The sequence below is a fragment of the Mustela lutreola genome, chromosome 7, assembly GCF_030435805.1.
Source record: "Mustela lutreola isolate mMusLut2 chromosome 7, mMusLut2.pri, whole genome shotgun sequence".
Taxonomy (NCBI): Eukaryota; Metazoa; Chordata; class Mammalia; order Carnivora; family Mustelidae; genus Mustela; species Mustela lutreola.
In genome coordinates, this window is record NC_081296.1 from 100247314 (window position 1) to 100268737 (window position 21424).

At 35.6% G+C, this 21424-nt stretch overlaps 1 protein-coding gene across 4 annotated transcripts in view; it reads left to right on the forward strand.

Moving 5' to 3' along the window:
- Window positions 1-21424, forward strand: part of TOGARAM1 (TOG array regulator of axonemal microtubules 1) — an 80565-nt gene that overhangs the window by 25799 nt on the left and 33342 nt on the right. For 3 of the 4 annotated variants that reach the window (XM_059181998.1, XM_059181996.1, XM_059181994.1), the window contains exons 5-11: window positions 1394-1656; window positions 3581-3813; window positions 6659-6759; window positions 11514-11666; window positions 15922-16020; window positions 17246-17421; window positions 18129-18282. In XM_059181998.1, coding sequence (XP_059037981.1) covers window positions 1394-1656; window positions 3581-3813; window positions 6659-6759; window positions 11514-11666; window positions 15922-16020; window positions 17246-17421; window positions 18129-18282 — 1179 coding nt within the window. The remainder of the gene's footprint in view (window positions 1-1393; window positions 1657-3580; window positions 3814-6658; window positions 6760-11513; window positions 11667-15921; window positions 16021-17245; window positions 17422-18128; window positions 18283-21424) is intronic. The other variant, XM_059181995.1, reaches the window with a different exon arrangement.

Consider the following 21424-nt stretch of genomic DNA (forward strand, 5'->3'; position numbering starts at 1 on the left):
AATAAAATTCAAATGAAATTGTCATTTCTTTAAATTTGTACTTCAAAATCTTTTTTTAGAACTAGGCAACTAATATGCTTTATAATGAACATAAACATGAACAGCCCAAGAGCCTAGTAACAAATTTTAGCATTAGAAATATAATTAATGCTTAGTATCCATTTATTCTACAGTTTTTGAATGCTTAGTAATATTAAATTTATTTAAAAGAGTTTCTATTATTTGTTAACTAAAATATTCTTTTCTTAACAATCGCCCTTTCCAGGATGCCTGGGTGGCTCAGTCGGTTAAGCAACTGCCTTCAGCTCAGGTCATGATTCCAGGGTCCTAGAACTGAGTCCCACATCAACCCTCTTGCTCAGCAGGGAGCCTGCTTCTCCCTCAGTCTGCTGCTCCCCCTGCTTGTGCTCTCTCTGTCTCTCTCCCTCTCTCTGACAAATAAATAAATAAAATCTTTTAAAAAAACCAGCAACAACAGTAACCCTTTACAAAATAATGAAATTAGCATATGTATTTATTCAAGACAAATCCCATCCTAAATAAAAAGTCTGTTAAGGGCAGTGCCTATATCCCACATAGTTTCTTTTCCACAGCCTCTGAGCTAAGATGTACCACTTTTAAACTAACCTGCATCACTGGTGTTATAGTTTATAACATGACTGTAACGTCAGTTTGTTGCATGGTTAGTCAATTTTACCACTCTTTCTTTTTTTTTTTAAGATTTTATTTATTTCTTTGACAGAGAACCAAGTAGGTAGAGAGGTAGGCAGAGAGAGAGAGAGGGAAGCAGGCTCCCCGCTGAGCAGAGAGCCCAATGCGAGACTCGATCCCAGGACCCTGGGATCAGGACCTGAGCTGAAGGCAGAGGCTTAATCCACTGAGCCACCCAGGTGCCCCTAACCATTCTTTCTTAGAACTACACCTTCATTTCCTCCATTAATTTCTTTTTATGTTTGTCTTTCCCACAAAATCAAATACTGTATTGAAAGCTGAGAATTCATTAAGTTTGTTCTCCCATGTGCCCAGCACTACTGCTTTGCATATAATAGTCACTCATAGGTTACTTACCTAATTAAATGAAGCCAGGCAAGTAGTCCTTCTGGCTTGCTTGTGGACTTTATCATACAAATATTGGTTATGATAATGTGTATAAAGATAAAAATTTAACCTGGTATATAATGTTTTTATTTAATATGAAAGAATTTCTAGTGACTCATTTTTATTATATTTGTTAGGGGACACTAATATGTTGATCTGATTTTAAATAATATTCTTCTAATAAAAGATAATGTGTTTTTAATTTTAAAACAGTGTATTCCAAACACTTATGATTATAACTCCCAGTTCTCTGAAATTTAAAAAATGTAAGTAAAAAAATATTTTTTTCATGCAGGAGAAAATTCTCAAGAAAAACTTTCTCCAGTTCAACTTATACCTGCTTTGGTGAGATCACCATCTTCCCGACGAGGCCTAAATGGGACCAAACCTGTCCCTCCCATACCAAGGGGAATCAGTCTTTTGCCTGATAAAGCTGACTTGAGCACAGTGGGACCCAAAAAGAAAGAGCCTGATGATATTTGGAAGAATGAAAAAGATAGTCTTAAAATTGATCTTTCAGAATTAGATATCAGAGATAAAGATTTGGATCAAGAAGAGGTTAGCGCCAAATACCATTTTTAATAATTTTTAAATGCTTATAATTTCCTATAATATAATATCTGTTATTTAAGGTAAAATCAAGTACTTTTTAATTCCATAACATGTTTTTTTTAATAAAAGTATTTTATGATCGTTATAGAAAATGTAGAAACTATAGTGAAGTATTGGAAGAAAATTCATCACACCAAATCCCACTACCCAGAATAATTTGCCATTAATACTCTAATGTGTTTCCTTTCAGCATTTCTTCTATGCATATATTATATCTTTTTAATTTAAAAGTATGAGTTATATAGCAGTATACCCATATGCTAATCCCTCCCAAATGAACAATTTGCATGTTTCCTATTTTTAAATAAATAACATAACATAGTTCCCTCCCCGATCCAGTTCCTTTCCTTCCTTCACCAGAAGCAACCACTGTCACCATTAATTTGTGTTTTATGTATTTGTGTACTTTTAATATATTATATTTTTACATTTATGATATTATCATAATTTATTTGGGCTATTCTTAGTCTTTTGCTGTTGCAGACAGTGCTGCTTTGGACATTCCTGAGCATGTCTGTTGTGCATATGTACAAGTTTATTTATCTTCATGAACTATGAATTCTCAGTCACTCCATTTATACTATAAAAATCCATTGCCATTGTGACAACCCTGTACTTACTAATTATGTCACAGAAGGAATGTGGTTGTTGTATTACTTTGGATACGGAGCACTCTTTCCATAGATGCTTTCTTTTCATCATATTAGTCTGCCTGATGTCAGGTTTAAAAAATTGTTTTACGTTAAATGTGTGTAATGAAACAGTTATATTTTGTGGTCTTATTTTTGTCTACTTTTAAGATGTAAGCATCATACACTGATAGTTTGCACAGTAAAATAAAATTAATGCATATTCATTTTAAGGATATTTCTTTAGCATTAAACATGTGTACCAAAATTGGTTCTTAAATAAATTAATTAGTCATTCCAACTTCTGACTGCTTGTAAAATCTTTCCTTCCCTCCGAACCCATAGTTATATTTCACTGGTACTAGGAAAAGAATTCATTTAAAGGGAGGAAAGTTCTGGAAGGATCATTTTCCTATATAACTCATAAATTTCATCTGATGCTACATCTTTTTGCATTATTTGTATGATACCTTAAAAATAGCCCTTTATCTTTTAATGAATAATTGAAAGGATAATTTCTTTTATATAATTATTGATAAATACAGGAGGATAGTACTATTTTTATAATGGCAAGCCTTCTAATTCTAAGGATTTACTAGGGAAGTGGCCATACTGTAGAATCAACCATTTTAATTATTATAATCAAAATGTAAGTGAAACAGTTTATGTATATTTCTGGGTTCCTTAATTCATTCAGGTTTCTATTCCCAACTTTAATATCTTTGTAAGGGCATCTTCTTCTCTACATTTCTAGAAATACTTGGTTTCAGAAGTCACATATAGTCATCTGTTATTCTCTGACCCCTAATACTGACAATCGTGATATAAACTTCTAATTTTAGAAAACATTACTTTTCACAGAATTTCTAAATGGCCACATCTACACACCAGTGACCTAAGATTGGCTAGACCTTTCTGACCTCAGCTCAGATATCTACCATCTGGTTGAATAATTCATTTACTAATTAAATTTTATTATATTAGTCATTATTCTCAATGTCAGAAATACCATGGTGAATAATAGCTTGAAATCCTTCCTCTTACGCGGCTTACAGTTTTGTTTATAAATTGGTTGTTTATAAAATACATATTTCTATTATGTACAAATACGTTAATACCATCTTATTAGTTCCAGATTGGACACTGGCTAGCTAGGTATAGTGAATGGAATTTAAAATCTAAGGATAACCTTTACTCATATAAATGTCTTGTAAGTTAATTGTTGTTGTTTTTTTCCTTAGATGCAGAGTTCTCTTAGGTCCCTACGTAATAGTGCAGCTAAGAAAAGAGCAAAACTGAGTGGCAGTACCTCTGATCTTGAAAGCCCTGATTCTGCAATTAAGCTCGACTTGACCATGGACTCACCGTCTCGATCTTCCTCTCCAAACATCAGCTCTTATAGTGAAAGTGGAGTTTATAGCCAAGAATCATTGACTTCTTCTCTGTCTACAACTCCCCAGGGGAAGAGAATAATGTATTTAATTTTTTGATGTGTTAAATGAATGCTGATCTTTTAATTTGTAGCCTGATCCCTAATACCGTATTTGAAAAAAACTTAGCTATTTATTTTCTAGTGTTTTTTTTTTTTAAATTTTATTTATTATTTGACAGCAAGAGACACAGTGAGATAGGGAACAAAAGCAGGGGGAGTGGGAGAGGGAAAAGTAGGCTTCCTGCTGAGCAGAGAGCCCAATAGAATGCAGGGCTCTGGGATCATGACCTGAGCCAAAGGCAGATGCTTAATAACTGAGCCACCCAGGAGCCCCTATTTTCTAGTTCTTAAAATGTTGAAGTACATTTAGAAGACAGTGGGAAAGTTTATAGATACTATCTAGCTAGGCTTTGGTTTGGGATGCATGGAGAAAGAGAACACATCAGCTGTAACTTAGAGCACCTGCAGTAATATATAAATTCTTATTTCCCAAGTCCTAGTTGTTCTGCCTGCGATTTATCCTAATATTCTTTGTTCTTTAGCTCTATTTTGGATCATTGAGTCTTTTGCAGTGGACCTTTAAGCTGTTATTACTGCTTTCATTGAAAACTCAGCACCAATTTTGTCTAATTTGTAGATAAACTCCCAACTGTTACCTCCCCATTTCTTATATTTTGTTGTTTCATTGTCTTGTAATAGCGCAGGCCTCTGTGCCATAGCTTTTGCAGCCTTCCCAGGAATCTCCTTACAGCAGTTCTAGAGTTAGAGTCCTGGACACCCCAGAGCATTTTTTTCTGGTAAAACAATTCAACAAACTTTACCAGATTACCTCAGTGACCTCTAAGTCTTAGATAGTGATCCCACCTTGATTTCTGAAAATTCCTGTGGCTCTCTTCTAGGATTTTGGGATATCTCTTCCCTCTTTATTTTAGACAAAAACCTAAGAGTAGAGTTGTTAGGTCATAGGATAGTTAACATTTAGCTTTTTATTTTTATTTATTTATTTATTTATTTGACAGACAGAGATCATAAGTAGGCAGAGAGGCAGGCAGAGAGAGAGAGGAGGAAGCAGGCTCCCCACTGAGCAGAGAGCCCAATGCGGGGCTCGATCCCAGGACCCTGGGATCATGACCTGAGCTGAAGGTAGAGGCTTTAACCCACTGAGCCACCCAGGCGTCCCAGACATTTTTTTTTTTTTAAGATTTTATTTATTTGACAAAGATCACAAGTAGGCAGAGAAGCAGGCAGAGAGAGAGGAGAAAGCAGGCTCCCCACTGAGCAGAGAGCCGGATGCGGGGCTTGATCCCAGGACCCTGGGATCATGACTCGAGCTGAAGGCAGAGGCTTTAACCCATTGAGCCACCCAGGTGACCCAGTTATCAGCATTTAAAGTAGATATTTATCTCTTTAGACCTGAAGTCCTTCCCTTATCTTCTATGGATGTAAAGTTTTATGTTAAATACTCCTGCAGTTGCAAGGTCCTGTAAATAATTTAGAACCTAGTTGGTAAGAAAAGAAAAGTTCACTTTATACTGTAACATTTAGAATTCACTATTCTCTATGTTGTCTCGTGGAATTATTCTCTTCAGATACTGAACTCTGTGAGGAGGAGTTCAATATACCCTCATTTCTGGACTCAGTTACCTTTAATGAATTTTGTATTTCCACATTAAGTTTAATGGCTTTTTTTTTTCACTTAATTTCTTTCTTCTTTTTAGATTTGTTTATGTACCACACCCAGTGCTCCATGCAATACATGCCCTCCTTAATATGTATCCTACCCCCATCCCTCCAAAAGCCTCAAAGTTTGTTTCTCAGAGTCCACAGTTTCTCATGCTTCATCTCCCCTTCTCGTTTCCCCAATTCACTTTTCCTTTCCTTCTCCTAATGTCCTCTATGCTATTCCTTATGCTCCACAAGTACGTGAAACCATATGATAATTGACTCTCTGCTTAAATTTAATAGCTTTAAAACAAATTATTTTTAACCAGCTTGCATCTTGCCTTAAGAATCATGGCAAAGAGAGCCACTATTACCTCATGTAGGGCTTTCATCTTTAAGTGGGTTGGGGAGGAAAAACTCTTGAGAATCATTCTTCTAAAGACTTAAAGTATTTTCTTTCATTCAAGTCAGGTACATGGTATAAATGTAAATTGACTAAAGAAACCTATCATCTATTCTAGAGAAATTACTCTTTAAAAATGTTTAACATTTAAAAAAAATTTTTAAAAAAAGTTTAACATTGACGTCTCTCTAGGCCAATTAACAAATATGCTTACCCAACTACTAAGAACTATGCTCCTTTGTAAAATCTCTTCTTTATAATATCCATCACTGGCTTTTTGATATTACAACACTTGCGTGATTTTGAACATTTCCTTTACATTCAGATTTAACATTCTTCTGTCACTTTCTTTGTGAAACAAAGCCTGTGAGTCTCTATGATGTCAGAAAGTATAACAGAATAATTCAGGAAGAAAATGGCATGTGCTAATATAACCCACCTGTTGCTTATCTCTAATTTGTAATGCATTTCAGTCTCTTTTTTTGTATTATTATCTATGAGGGCAAATAGTATATTAAATGATTAGGAGTCATTTGCTTTGGTGTTGGAATGAATTTCTTTGGATCAGTTTTGATTTTTCTTTTTTTTTGACCCAACAAAAGGTTATATAATATGAGTTAGAGAATCTTCCCTGCCTTTGGTAATCTTTCCATGAATAATTAAGAACTGCCTATATATCAAGGGGTTGAAAGTTCAAAAAGTGAACTAGGAATACCAATAAAAAATAATCTTAGCTATAGTTTTTATACTTGCTCCTGCCTTAATATTTAAGAATATTTTACTATCTTTAATGTGTATTGAAATTACTTTGTTTCATTGTAGGTCAGACATATTTCCAACATTTGGATCAAAACCTTGTCCAACAAGACTTTCTTCTGCAAAGAATAGAAACTCTGAGATAGCTGACCAAAGCGCCACTGCAGGTATTTTATAGCTATTTTATAAATACGTTTTATAGAAAGTATGATTTTTTAATCAATTATTTTTATTAACATATAATGTATTATTTGCACCAGGGGTACAGGTCTGTGAAGGCTTACACACTTCACAGCACTCACCATATCACATACCCTTTCAATGTCCATAACCCAACCACCGTCTCCATCCCACCCCTACCCCAGCAACCCTCAGTTTGTCTTGTGAGATTAAGTCTCTTAATGGTTTGTCTCCCTCTCAATCCTATCTTGTTTCATTTTTTCCTTTCCTACCCGCCCAAACCCACCACTCTGCCTCTCAAGTTCCTCATATCAGGGAGAGCATATAATAATTGTGAAAGTCTGATTTTTAAAGGATATAAAAAATGCATTTCAGATGTAGAATTTTTATAGTTACCAGTTAAGACTAATCATCTTTTTAACTCCTCACAAGAGCTTTTTTGGCAAGAATAAGTACTGTACTATTCTTGGAAGAAAAAATATTTACTGAAATAATTGATCCCCCTTTAAGCTCATAGGTGTGCTTTAGCCTGGCTCTTCCATCTGGACATTTTGGTTTAAGTGATATGAAATGTGACTTGGCCAGCAGAGTTTTAAAAGCCCGGAGGGTGATTCTAATAGGCAGCATAGTTTGGAAGCCACTAGGCATCACAAAAGACAATTTTTTTTTTAAACACAGTAACATAGTTAAGTTTGTTTGTATCTTGTTAAGAATTTCGTTAACTAACCTGGAAGTCTCTAATGTATAGCATCACTTTTCAGAAAATAGATTTAGTTATTAGTAATCTTTTGGAGAAATATTTGGATTCTCATCTATTTAGGATGGAAACTGCATGTGATTCTTCTTTATGATGGGTAACACTGTTTTGGATTATGAGTGAATTATAACACATTGGCATTTATTTTCACATGATCTCAGTATAAAAGTCCTAACAACTTTGAAGCTACTCTACCTTATATATAATTTCCTCTCTAAAAAGCTATGTATGTTTGTATTTGTCTACTAATATTTTAAAATTTCTTGACCCTAAATATGTCTTAATTTCATCTCCTCTTTTTAGTCTCCTGATTCATTCCTTTCTTAGCCTTGTAAGATTTTTCTCCGGCTTTAGTCTCATTGTCTATAATCAGTTCGCCTCAGTGCAAGTCTGACTGTATTGTCCAGCCTTAATATATTTAGGGCATTCTTCCATGATCTGTCTCTGTCTACCTTTCCAGCCTCATATTTCACTTCCTTCATTGTAATTTTGTATTCCAGTTAAATCAGACCACTTTCAATACCATTTCCTCTCTTTTTGTAGTTACATGTACAAATTCTTCTGGGTGAAATGTGGAATCCATACCACACCCAATTCAGCTCGAAAAACTGTTCAGTTGTTTTTTCTGTAAAACCTCCCCATTCAGACAAAAAAATTGATTATTACCTCTTTCGTGATATCTTTACATTTTGCACTGACATCTTTATAGTGGTATTGGCATTATTTTACTTCTTTGGACTCTCAGGTTCTCAATCCCCAGAGATTATTTACCTTTGATTACCTACCTAGTGCCTTTATTATCATGAATGCCTAATTCAACCATACATGCTTGGTATATTGGCTTCCACAAAGCTAGTATTCCACAAAGAGTTAGTTAATCTGTTAGGCACAGGAAGACAGTGTTTATGTGTTTTGGAGTCTGAAAGACCCCAGATGGAATCCCAGTTTGACCACATCCATGAGCTGGGCAAGTGATTTAACTGCTTTGAAATGCAGTTCCCTCATCTGGTAATGTAAACCTTGAGAAGGAGTAATGAACATTTGAGTATAAGCACCTAATGCATAATAGACACCTGGCTTTTATTCCCTTAAAGGAGGAGACACAAAGAAACATAACCTAAACATATTCCTAAATCCCTTTTTAAGGCTGATTATTATAGTAAATTCTTCATAACATTATGTAAGTTATTGGTAACGTGTGTCTTCTTTGCAAAAGTGAAGCCCTCTTCTGGAAGAATATGTTTGGATTTAAAAAAGAATAGATTTAGAAAGCCTAGATTTGAAATTCCCCCTGACCTCATAAGCCACTTAAGTTTTAGTAAAGTGAAAAAGTTCTTAGAGCAGTACATACTTCTATATACAATATTTGGTGTTTGCCAAACTTGTCTAATATTTGGTATTTCTCAAACTTACCTGCCTTGGGATCACCAGGGATACTTGTAACAGAGATTCTTGGACCTCACCTCACAACTCGTGAATTGATCTTCAGAGTTAAAAGTCTTTATTTTTAATAAATAAGTATTTCTAAGATCAAGTTTTGGAAATTCTGCTGTTGAATTCACAGTGAGATATTCTTGGTTAAATTTAATATGCCCTCTAAATGTAACGTTGCTAACAGTTTAGGATTTTATAAACTTGGTTTACATTTTTTTTTTTTTTTGTGGAATAGATAGGGTTTTGTAAATGATTCCTACAAGTTTATCATTTAATTGATAAAGCATAAAAGTGTTAATGCTTAGAGTAAAGACTATCTGAAAAAAAAAACAAAAATAATTATGTAGATACTATAAATCCAACTTGTCTTTGTGTCCTCATTTCCAGTAAATATTTCCACGTGTAATCCATCACTCCCTATTATAGCACATAGGTAAATGTGCTGTAGGTCATTTATATAGGAACATTTCCTGAATTATGTTATAGTAGACTTTTTTTTGTAGCATCAGATTAGTAATACCTGCTATTAATAAAAAACAGTTGCACCTAAATCCAATATCTTTATGATGCTATCTTTATGGATTAACTATCAAAACTTCTAAGAAGAGTTCAGGACATCTGAGTGGCTCAGTTGGTTAAGCATCTGCCTTCGGCTCAGGCATGATCCCAGGGTGCTGGGATAGAGTCCTGCATTAGGCTTCTTGCTCAGCAGGGAGTCTGGTTCTCCCTCTCCTGCCTGCCACTCTCTTGTGCTTGTGCCAGTGCCACTGCTTGCTCTCTCTCTCTCTCTCAATCTGTCAAATAAATAAATAAAATAAAATAAAATAAAAACTAAGAGGAATATAGACAGATATCCACGTTACTCCCAGAAGTTCTCTATCATTTAACACCAAATATTTTTTGACTGTCTGTGAAGTGACTTTTGTTGTCTTTTACCCGGCAGTCCTCTGTTGACTGGTTGCCACCAACCACTCCTTCTCCCTCATGATCCTGTTTTTTTATTTAAAAAAAAAACCATAATAATTTTAAGAACAAATTGTGTTTTGTTACTACTACCTAGTGGTATTTGTAGGGAACTATACATATGAAAATAGATGGTGACTTAAATATATATTATGTAGGATTTTCCATTTAGTAGATATTTTGTGATTTTAATAGCTTCAAAGTACTGGTATAGGGTGGTCAGTTGAAACGTTCAAATATAGATTAAAATTTTTTGATATTTGTTTTTTTTTTTTTTTTTTTTTTTTTTTTTTAATTTCATTTATTTATTTGAGAGAGAGACAGTGAGAGAGAGCATGAGCGAGGAGAAGGTCAGAGGGAGAAGCAGACTCCCCATGGAGCTGGGAGCCCGATGCGGGACTCGATCCCGGGACTCCGGGATCATGACCTGAGCCGAAGGCAGTCGTCCAACCAACTGAGCCACCCAGGCGTCCCAAAATTTTTTGATATTTGTTAAAAGGAGACCCACATTAGGGTTTTTGTTTTTATTATTTTAAGATGTATTTATTTATTGGTATGGGGAGAGGTGGAGAGGGAAAGAAAGAATCTCAAACACACTCCCCAGTGAATGAGGAGCCTGACCTGGGGCTTGATCTTAGGACCCTGAGATCATTAGCTGAACCAAAGTCAAGAGTTGGATGGTTAGGGGCACCTTGGTGGCTCAGTTGGTTAAAGCCACTGCCTTCGGCTCAGGTCACGATCCTGGAGTCCTGGGATTGAGTCCCACATCAGGCTCCCAGCTCTATGGGAAGTCTGCTTCTTCCTCTGACCTTCTCCCTTCTCATGCCTTCTCGCACTATCTCTCAAATAAATAAATCTTAAAAAAAAAAAAAAAAAAAAGTCGGATGCTTAACTGACTGAGCTACCCAGGTGCCCCGATTTGGCTATTTAGAGTATCCCTATTTACTTAATCCTCACGACCATCCTGGAGGGGTAATACTATTATCCCCTATTTTTAAAAATAAGATTAAGTGTCTTGCTCAGATTCTGTCAGCAGTTTAAGTGGCAGTGCTATGACTTAAAGCCAGGAAGTATAATTACAGATTCTGAGTTTAGTCACTGGAGTGTACTGCTTCACCAGCCACACCAAGGTAGACCTACTACACAAGAGTAGGAGAGAAGAGAGAAATGGAAAATATCTCTCAGGATACAGTTTAAAAATTCTAGATTTAAAAATTGTTCTTTTTGCTATAAAGGTTTATATGTCATTTAAACATTAAATGCCTGTAATATTTTAAATATATATATTCTTGGTTATCTCTTCCAAACATTAAATTTTGTATTTCATTGTAATTTTAAAGCCTGTTTTATAAAATGTTTTGGATATAGTTTATAATAAATGTTCTTAACTGCTAGGAAAAAGTATAACAAAATTTAAAATAAGATAAAACTCTTTAAATTACTGTAATGTTATAATTTCTAATGTTACATTGCTGACCTTTTTAAAAGTCCTAGAAGGCAAGATAGATTTAGAGGGGAGATACGTACCTATGTATACTATTACCTGAATCATTCAAATAAATATTTTTATGTATTTTTATCTTATAGGGATTACAGCATCCAGTGTAAGCATAATTGGTCAACGTATGAACTATGGGTTTGGATGTGGTGATTTTGAAGATGATAGGTCCCATGACATTTCTCCTAGTGTTTTCAAAATACAAAATAAGGAACCCCCAAGACATTATAAACATACAAAAGGTTAGTAAATGTCACAAATTAATTTTTAAAATTGAATGTCTCTAAATCCTAAATTAAGTGTGTTAGAATTCTCCCTAAGCATGCCAATAAACGGAGATTTCTCAGTTTTGAGATTTTTCTTACCCCTCTGCTGATGTGTTATTGCTTCAGTAATTTTGCCAAATAAGAGAACATAGAGGTTTCATGTATTGTTTAATGGACTTGCCTGAGAAGCCAGAGTAGGGAAGTGACTACATATGAAGTTAAAACTCGGGAATCTCTGGTGACGTCTCCCCTGCCAAGATTACACACACACACACACACATTTTACAAGACATTTTAGCACAAAAATGGGGTAGAAAAATCATGTGAATAAATAAGTCCCAGATGCCTACTTAGGTTGTAACCATGGAATAAAACTGTGGAAACAGGAATATAGTTTTCCTATGGTAGAACCTGGGAAGGCTTCTTTGTTATCACTAACCATTATTAGTAATTTGCATTCTTTTTTTTTTTTCCTTTAAAAATTTAGTGGAGCAAGCAGCTCCTCTGTGACTGCTCTCTTCATTATTTCAGAGAACCTATTAAAGCTACATTTTTTAAAATTTCCTTTAGGATAAAGAGGAAGTTACTTTATTTTATTTATTTATTTATTTATTTTAAGCTTTATTTATTTATTTGACAGAGATCACAAGTAGGCAGAGAGGCAGGCAGAGAGAGAGAGGAGGAAGCAGGCTCCCCGCTAAGCAGAGAGCCCGATGTGGGGCTCAATCCTAGGACCCTGGGATCATGACCTGAGCCGAAGGCAGAGGCTTTAACCCACTGAGCCACCCAGGCACTCCGAGGAAGTTACTTTAAAGGGAATAAGTATTTAAATAGAGTAATAAGAAGTCACTGTATTTAGGTATTTAATCTCCTAGTAACTCTAAGGAGCTGTCACTTTTTTATTTGTAGCAACCATGATTATAGTAGGTCAACTTTTGTTATTATTTTTTATTTTTTATTTTTGCAGATGATATGACATTTTATTTTTTTTAACTTTTGTTATTTCTGATCATCTGAAGTCACATATGTGTGGGTGTGTGGGTATATCTGTGTGTCTGTGTAGGCAGTCAGGCATTTTAGGACATCTGGTTTGTTTTTTTGTGGAAATAAATTGAGTAAAGGAAAGTTGCTTGGAATGTTTTTTTTCTTTTATCTTTCTTTTGGTAAATTTTTAAAGTATTTCATCCACGATGTGATTCAATATCTGTTCTTTGTGAAAGATTTCTTCTCTCTCATTGTTTTTACAAAAGAAAATGACAGGGTTTTTTCCTATTTACTTATATATTTTATTTCTCATGTAAAGATAATCAATACAAAAATATTTTTCTTCCTGGGTGGCTCAGTTGGTTGGACGACTGCCTTCGGTTCAGGTCATGATCCCGGGGTCCTGGGATCGAGTTCCGCATCAGGCTCCCAGCTCCACGGGGAGTCTGCTTCTCTCTCTGACCTTCTCCTCACTCATCATCTCTCTCACTGTCTCTCTCTCAAATAAATAAATAAAATCTTAAAAAAAATTTTTTTTTCTTCCTAAAAATAACTCATACCCTAACATACAATTTTTTAATTTTCTTTTTTTAGAAATTGCTTTGAAATAATTGCTGAATATCTTTATTCACTACTATTGGCACCCTTTTTTGGACAGCAGAATCATAAAAATGTTTATAACTTTTGACCAGCTGTTATTTCTAGTCCAGAAAATTACTTCATACACATACTTCCAACTCTAAACCAAATACCTATTTATCTTTTTGGTCAGGAGAATAAACATGCTCAAAAACCAAACTAACCTTCCTTTAGGACGAAAAGGACCAGTTCCTTTTTTCTTTGTTTTTATTTTTATTAGTAGCATTACTATTTTTCCAGTTATGTGGACTTAAAACTTTAGAGTCATCTTTGTCTACTTCTCCTTACCCTCCAAGTTTAGGCAGTGGTGACGATCCTACCAGTTCTGTTTAATATGGGCCTTCATTATCTCTTCCTTGGATAATTGCAGTAGCTTTCTGAATAAGACATCTTGCCTCTTATTTTATCCATTTTTACTCCAGGCTCCATACCCTTCCAGAATTAACTTTTTTGAAGTATAGTTACCATCTCTTCCATACTCAAAACCTTGAGTGGTTCCCTGTTTCCCACAGAATAGATTTTGTGCTCTGCAGCATAATTTTTTTTTTTTTAAAGATTTTATTTATTTATTTGACAGAGAGAAATCACAAGTAGATGGAGAGGCAGGCAAAGAGAGAGAGAGGGAAGCAGGCTCTCTGCTGAGCAGGGAGCCTGATGTGGGACTCGATCCCAGGACTCTGAGATCATGACCTGAGCCGAAGGCAGCGGCTTAACCCACTGAGCCACCCAGGCGCCCGCATAATTTTTTTTTAAAGATTTTATTTATTTATTTGACAGAGAGAGATCACAAGTAGGCAGAGAGAGAGGAAGGGAAGCAGGCTCCCTGCTGAGCAGAGAGCCCGATGCGGGACTCGATCCCAGGACCCTAAGATCATGACCTGAGCCGAAGGCAGCGGCTTAACCCACTGAGCCACCCAGGCACCCCTGCAGCATAATTTTTAAATCCCTTAATAATCTTGCGTCAGCTGAACTTACTACATTATCTCTTACTACTCTTTTCATTCCCAGTGCTCTGGCATTCTTAGTACTGGAAGTTTTCTTAGGTGGCAATGTACAGTCAGCCTAGATGTCTGTTTCTGATCCTAATGTGTTCATAGCATGTCTGCTTTTTGAATACTGGCTAGAATCCATTTCTTTAGAAAGTTTTCTTCCCCACTTAACTGGTGTGGAGTAGTATAAATTATTTAAAAGTAAAGGTATTGCATTTTTTTATTCCTATTAGGCTTTGCATGTAATAGTGTCCAATACCACATGTTAAATGAATGGAGCAGTGATGAGCCAACCCAAACTAACATTGTAGCCTTGGATACAGTCCCTCAAACATTGCATCTTTAAACAATCAGATTAAAGTGACATTTGAGTACAGCGCTCAAGGGAATAAAACAACTTCCAAAAGAAGTATTGGCAATAGGTGGCATATATGAATGGATTCATTTTGTAAGAAACTTCAGACGGTTTTAAGATTTGCTTTCAGAACCACTTCTTCCCATTCCACTCCTTTGCTGGTTGTTCCTTTGAACCTGCCCATTTTCTAGCATATTCATATGAAGCCCCAATTAATGACTTAAGAAAGTGACTACTGATAATGCTTAGCAAACTAGCTTTTATGAGTTAGTGTTTTCTCTTTCACTATTTGGATGAATGAGATAGAAGTAACAAAAAGGTTAAATAAAATTAGCTTATGTGTCAAGAGTCTTTTAAGCTTATTTTTTCTTTATATTTTACAGTTGAGACCCAGTGAGCAACATTTCTTTCAGTGTTTTGTTTACAAGAAAATGTAGTGTAAAAAGTAAAAGTAAAAAATGACTAGTAGTGTAAAAAATGACTAGTTATATCAGCCTGATAAATGAAGTTAAACTACTTCAGGATAACATGTTCTTTATATGTTTCCTCTTGATATTTGTCTAATTATTCAGTCATTTCTTGACAGACTATGTATACACTTTATGGACAGATTTTGAACAAATTGTTGCATTTACTGAAATTTGCTTTCCTTTGTCACTTAACACCTTTTGAGTCTACCCTGAGGTATCTGTTTGTAGACCCCAAATTAATTATACTTTGCTTTTCATTTTTTCTGTCTTATAACGTTCATCTAACATATATTTATTGAAAACCTACTATATGCCCTACTAAGAGGCTCTGGAAAAGCATAATTGAAACCAGACATGGTCCTATCTCCATAGAGCTTACAGAGTAGTAGAATAATTAAACAAATAATCGCACACTGAGGTGAAAGTTAACCTAGAAAATTACAGATTGCTGAGAGATTGACTTGGCTGTTTTTAGAAGTCAGAGGCTTTCCTTCATGGTTACCTTTTGATGCTCGTTTTTCATGCTGTGATTATTTTCTTGTATATCTTCCCATTCTTAACTCTGCCATGTATATAGTCCTTAGGGGAAGGAAGGTCTCTTTTCTCTCTACTGCCTAGTCAAACAAGGTATTCTAATTTCAAATATTTATTGAATTAATAAATAAGTGTGAATAAATAAATTATAAAATCCATGTATGAAATAAAATTTTCTGTTTTAAAGGACCATGTTATAATATCCTAAAATACTATATAACAACAATATTAAAATGTGGGGTTTTTGTTTGTTTCTTTAGCATTTACAGGGTCATCATCAAATTTACAGCAAATTCCCAGTTTTGACTTCATATCCACAAATACCTTACCAGAAGACTCAGTAGTTGTTGTTGGAAAAGGTATTTCCAAGTTATTTAGCTTGTTAATTGTATGTGTTCTCCACACACAAGCAGGGGATATCATTAAAGAACAAAGAAGAATGTGATTCAAGTGTTGATCAGAACTTTTTTTATTAGAACTTTCTTTTTAAGAAATTATTAAATTGAAAAAATTAGAAGTGATTACTTAATTTTAGATTTCTGTCTTCTAACAAAACTAAGTAAATTCATGTGAGTAATTTTCAGAGAGATACTTTATGTAACAGCTGCAGCTTAGGGACTTCTAAGACATTTTTAGGATAGCTAAGACAGCTTTATCACAGTTTAAGTTCAAATAATAGTCCTTAATTATAATTTATCAGCTTAGTATTTAATATAATTTCATTATTTTCCATACAGAGTATAGACAAATCAGAATTAACCCCTGTTACATATTTTTGGAGGATTAGAGGACCTTTGAACAATATATTTGCAAATATTCTTTAAAACTCTTTTTTCTTTTCAACTTTATTGAGGTATAATTGACAAATAAAACTGTAAGTGATTATTTAATATCCATATACATTGTGAAAGGATTCCCCCATCAAGTTAATTAACACATCTCAGTTAGTTTCTTTTTTCATCAAAAAGGTAGAATGTGATGATAGACATTGATGATCGACATTTTATTTTTAATAAATACCGTGAAATAGGATGAAATACTTGGAAAGCTTTCCTAATTGTTTGCTTGGTAGAGTATCATTAAGTTAATTTGAGGCCCTTCTCAGATTGGCTCCAACCTACCCTTGCAAACTTAGTTTCTGTTATTCTTCTGCCTTGTTCTTAACCAAACTGAGTTATTCACTTCATTTACATGCTTTATACTTGTTCAGCTCTTCTTCTAAGCATTACCATCTTATAGGATACCCTTCCTCCTCCTTCATTTACCTGCCCAAATTCATTGTGTCTTCTAATTCCAGCTCAAATCCTTGCACTGAAATCATCTTAAACACACATCATATCAACCTTTCCTTCATTTAAATTCGTTATTACAATATGCAGTTCTCAATTAATATTGTGAAATGTCTAGTGATACCTGTATGATTATCCTGTTAGGGGATTTATTTTTATATTTATTATTATTTGACATGTTTTTCTTACTAACTATATTGTTTATTTCTTAAAGTCAAGAGCTTGTCTTTAACTTTGTTATTAGAGTGTGATCACATAAATACTTAATGGCAATTTGATGGTGGGTTAATTTCAGGTGTATTTGGAAGTCCAAATTCAGCACCAGCAGCCTGCAGCCAATCAGTGATATCTTCTGTGGAAAATGGAGATGCATTTTCAACTAAACAAAACATTGAACCACCATCAGGGATTTATGGAAGAGCAGTCCAGCAAAATATTCCATCATATGTTGATATTGAGAATGAAAAGGATGTAAGATTATTTGCTGATTATTAGGATAAACTCAAGCCTATATTATTTAATTGTGCTGTGTTCATCAGATTTGGGGTGATGAAGGTGTTTTGATTAAAATTTTTAAAATCCCAGGATAATTGAAATTTCTGATCCTTAATCATTTAAATAATGGATTATTTTTCTTTCCAGCAAAAATATTCTCATTCTGGTATAAAGTATCTAGTATACTTTAAACTATACATGTACTTTATGTTTGTGTGTGTGTGTGTATTTACATACTCAACAATTTTCTAGGACACTCGAGGAATAACAGACTGGTGTCCTCAGGTACAAATTCAGTTATGATGTTAGCATCATGTAATTCTATTCAATTTTATTTTATTTTAAGATTTTATTTATTTATTTGACAGAGATCACAAGCAGGCACAGAGGCAGGCAGAGAGAGAGGAAGGGAAGCAGGATCCCTGCTGAGCAGAGAGCCCGATGAAGGGCTCTATCCCAGGACCTGAGATCATGACCTCAGCCAAAGGCAGAGGTTTAACCCACTGAGCCACCCAGACACCCCGCTAGTCAATTTTAGAATTCCTAAAATAAGGACTAAAAATATATATAACTTACTTTTTTATATGTAGACAATGTCTCTATGTAGTTGCCAGAGATGAAGATAGCTATGTTAAATAACAAACTCCCTGAATACTTACAGATATTTCAACTTTTTAATTCAGATTAAAATTTCTATTTCAAAATCTACTTATGACAAGATGAGACAAAAGAGAAAAGAGGAAAAAGAACTTTTTGACATTAAAGATTGTGAAAAGAAGGAACAGAATTCCTGGGAGCGAATGAAAACTACAGGAACTGAGAAGAAGACGTCTGAAAGTAAGTGGAATTTAACTTTTGGTGTGTTTTTCAGCTGATACTATTCTAAAGCTAGTGTACCTGTGGTTTAACGGACGGCTAATAATGGAATATGTTGAACCATAACATTGAAATTTGTAAGACCCAGTAGCCTTCTAACTATTATAATAAATATTATTTCTCATAAAGAAGTTGAATGACTATTTTTCTCCCTTCTAGACTTACATATTTTTGGAGATGAGGTGGGAATATCAAAAAATAAAAGTTCCCCTTTAGAAAATATTTCCTTCAGCCCTCCATTGAAAGGAGGGACCTCTTTAAAAAGGTCACCATCTTTAGTGTTTTCAGATTCCGGTAATTTGTTTAAATGTAAAGAATAATGTCACAAATGCTGGTTAAGCTTAAGAGACCACATATGGTTAAGTGCATTTGTGATGAAAAGAGCACTAAAGCTAGTAGGAGTCAGTAGACAGACCTGGCTTCATAATTATCAGGCCTGCCTTTTAATTAACATTCTGACCTGGAAAAATGCCTTAGTATTCTGTCTCTAAAAATATCCAAATTATCTCAAAGGTCTCTTCTGTGCTCTCTGCAAATATTCCTGCTTCACTAAGGAGTTGTGTCCCATTTTATAGCTGGGGTTAAATGAGATTGTGAAGTTAGTTTAAATCAGATCATGATTTTAAAAAATCATTGTATTTATCACTTATTCAGTCTACCATTCAGTATTTACTAGCTCTTATACCTGGCCAAGAATGGCTTTCATGTTTCCTTTGCTGTTTTTGAAAATATTAAATAGGACTCAGGAAGCTAAGTGGGAGGTTGAACCCTTGCTGGGACAGTGTGGTCTCAAGATCCTCAGGGTCACAGGAAGACCAGGGGTGCCTGAGTGTGGCAGAGTTCCCATGTATCGGAGCAGGGAAGCCAGCTGCAATCAGTGAGCCCAGGAGTGGTCTCTCACCTTGGGGTTGCCATAAACGGTTAACCGAGGCACAGTCAGATCCTGTTCGAGCAGGGGTCCAACAAGCGGCTGAACTGGGGGAGAGCCTTCTTTCATTCCCCAGGGGGAGTGGTGTGGGAGCACGCCAGAAGAGCCTGTTGGGTTTGAAGACTCCACATAGGGTTGGGCACCTGAGATACAAATGCTTGGTCACAGGCCAGTGAGCACAGAGTGTGGCTAGAGAGCTAGGTGATAGGAGTGATTGACTGATTTTCTCTGAGGGCTCACAGAGGAATGGGGCTCTGAGCTTTTGGCTCTAGGGCCAGATTTGGGGAGGTCAACATGTTCGTTCTCATCCTCGAAAGCTGTGCAGAAAGCCTTCAGGGAACAAAAACGACATAGAGCAAACCTGAGCGGGATTACTTAGCCTGGACCTAGGCAAGGGCAGAACAATTCTGGGTGGGGCAAAGACATTTGAGAATCAAGGCAACTGGCCCGTCACTGAGAAGATGTCACTGAGAAGATGCACAAGTCTGTGGAGTTTGATACATGCAGAAGGGGAGACAGATTGACCTGGAGGATCTTTTGAGAGGAGTGGACTGTGACATTGCGGCTTTCAGCTGGAGATTTCTGCACAGCCATATTCAGTCTGTCCCTCTAAAGAGAAGTGGAAAGACACCAGGAAATTAAAGCAGCTCAGCCAACCAGATCACATTAAGCCCATCTCTCTGACAAAGTTTTTTTTTTTTTTTTTAAAGATTTTATTTATTCATTTGACAGAGATCACAAGTAGGCAGAGAGGCAGGCAGAGAGAGAGAGAGGAGGAAGCAGGCTCCCCGCTGAGCAGAGAGCCCAATGCGGGACTCGATCCCAGGACACTGAGATCATGACCCGAGCCAAAGGCAGCGGCTTAACCCACTGAGCCACCCGGGCGCCCTCTCTGACAAGGTTTGGGGCAACTCCACCCAGGCAAAGACACCTGGGAAGCTGAGCAACAGGCCCCTCCTCCAGAAGACAGATTGGAAGAACAGGTGAATAAGCTTAAGCTTATTTCCTACAGAACTGTAAAACTCAGCACCAGGGGAAAATAATATTGGAAGGTCCTGGTGTTTCCTCATGACTGGCTTATACTTCATGCTAAAATTTTATATTTCTCTTTTAGTTTCTCTTATTCTTTTTTTTTTTTTAACCCTGCTCCCATTTCAAATAGATTCGTATTTCCCAGCCTATGTTTTTAAGTCACTTCTTAACTTTTATTTTCTTTTTCACATATATGTTTTATATATTTACACCCCATTATAGTCCATTTTTCACTCTATTCAATTTTATCTTGCTATATATGTAAGTTCTGATTTCTTTGCAATTTTGGAATATAGTTTTTTCTAACACAGAGACCAAAAATCAAGCAGGAACAAGCAGATAACTGTCCACCCTGAGAGATTATAATCTCTGTCCTTTCTCCCTTTTTTCTTTTCTTTTGTCTCTCTCTCTCTCTTTTTTTTTTCTTTAATTGTTTTGGATCGTCTTGGCTTTGATGGTGTATCTGTGGTAGCTTTCAACCGCTTTGGATTTTTTCTTAATGTGTATTTTCTTTGGGTTATAGTTGATATTTTGGACTCAGTACATTCCCTCAACCATGTTCCTCAACAGAATGACTAGGAGGAGGAACTCTGCAACAAAGAAAAGAATCAGAGACAATGTCCTCTGCCAGAAATCTAATGGATATTGATATAAGCAAGATGTTAGAGATACACTTCAGGGTAGCAATTATGAAGTCAATAGCAAGGCTTGAGAAAAGCACTAGCAACAATATAGAATCTCTAAGGGCAGAAATGAGATCTAATCAGGCTGAACTTCAAAATTGCTGTGAATGAAATGCAGTCTAAACTGGATACACTAACAGCCAGGGTAAATGAGGCAGAAGAATGGATTAGTGATCTAGAAGAGAAGCTGATAGAAAGGAAGGAAGCCGAGGAGGATAGGGACAGGCATTTGGAAGCCCATGAGAAAAGACTCTGAATTATTGGGATTCCTAACTGGTTGGAGAGAGAGAGGACTAGAAAATATATTTGAACAAATCACAGCTGAGAACTTCCCTGATCTGGGGAAGGAAACAAGCATTCATGTCTAAGAGGCAGTGAGAACCCCTCCCAACATTAAAAAGAAATAGACCAACACCCTGGCATATAATAGTGAAACTTGCATATCTTAGAGCCAAGGAAG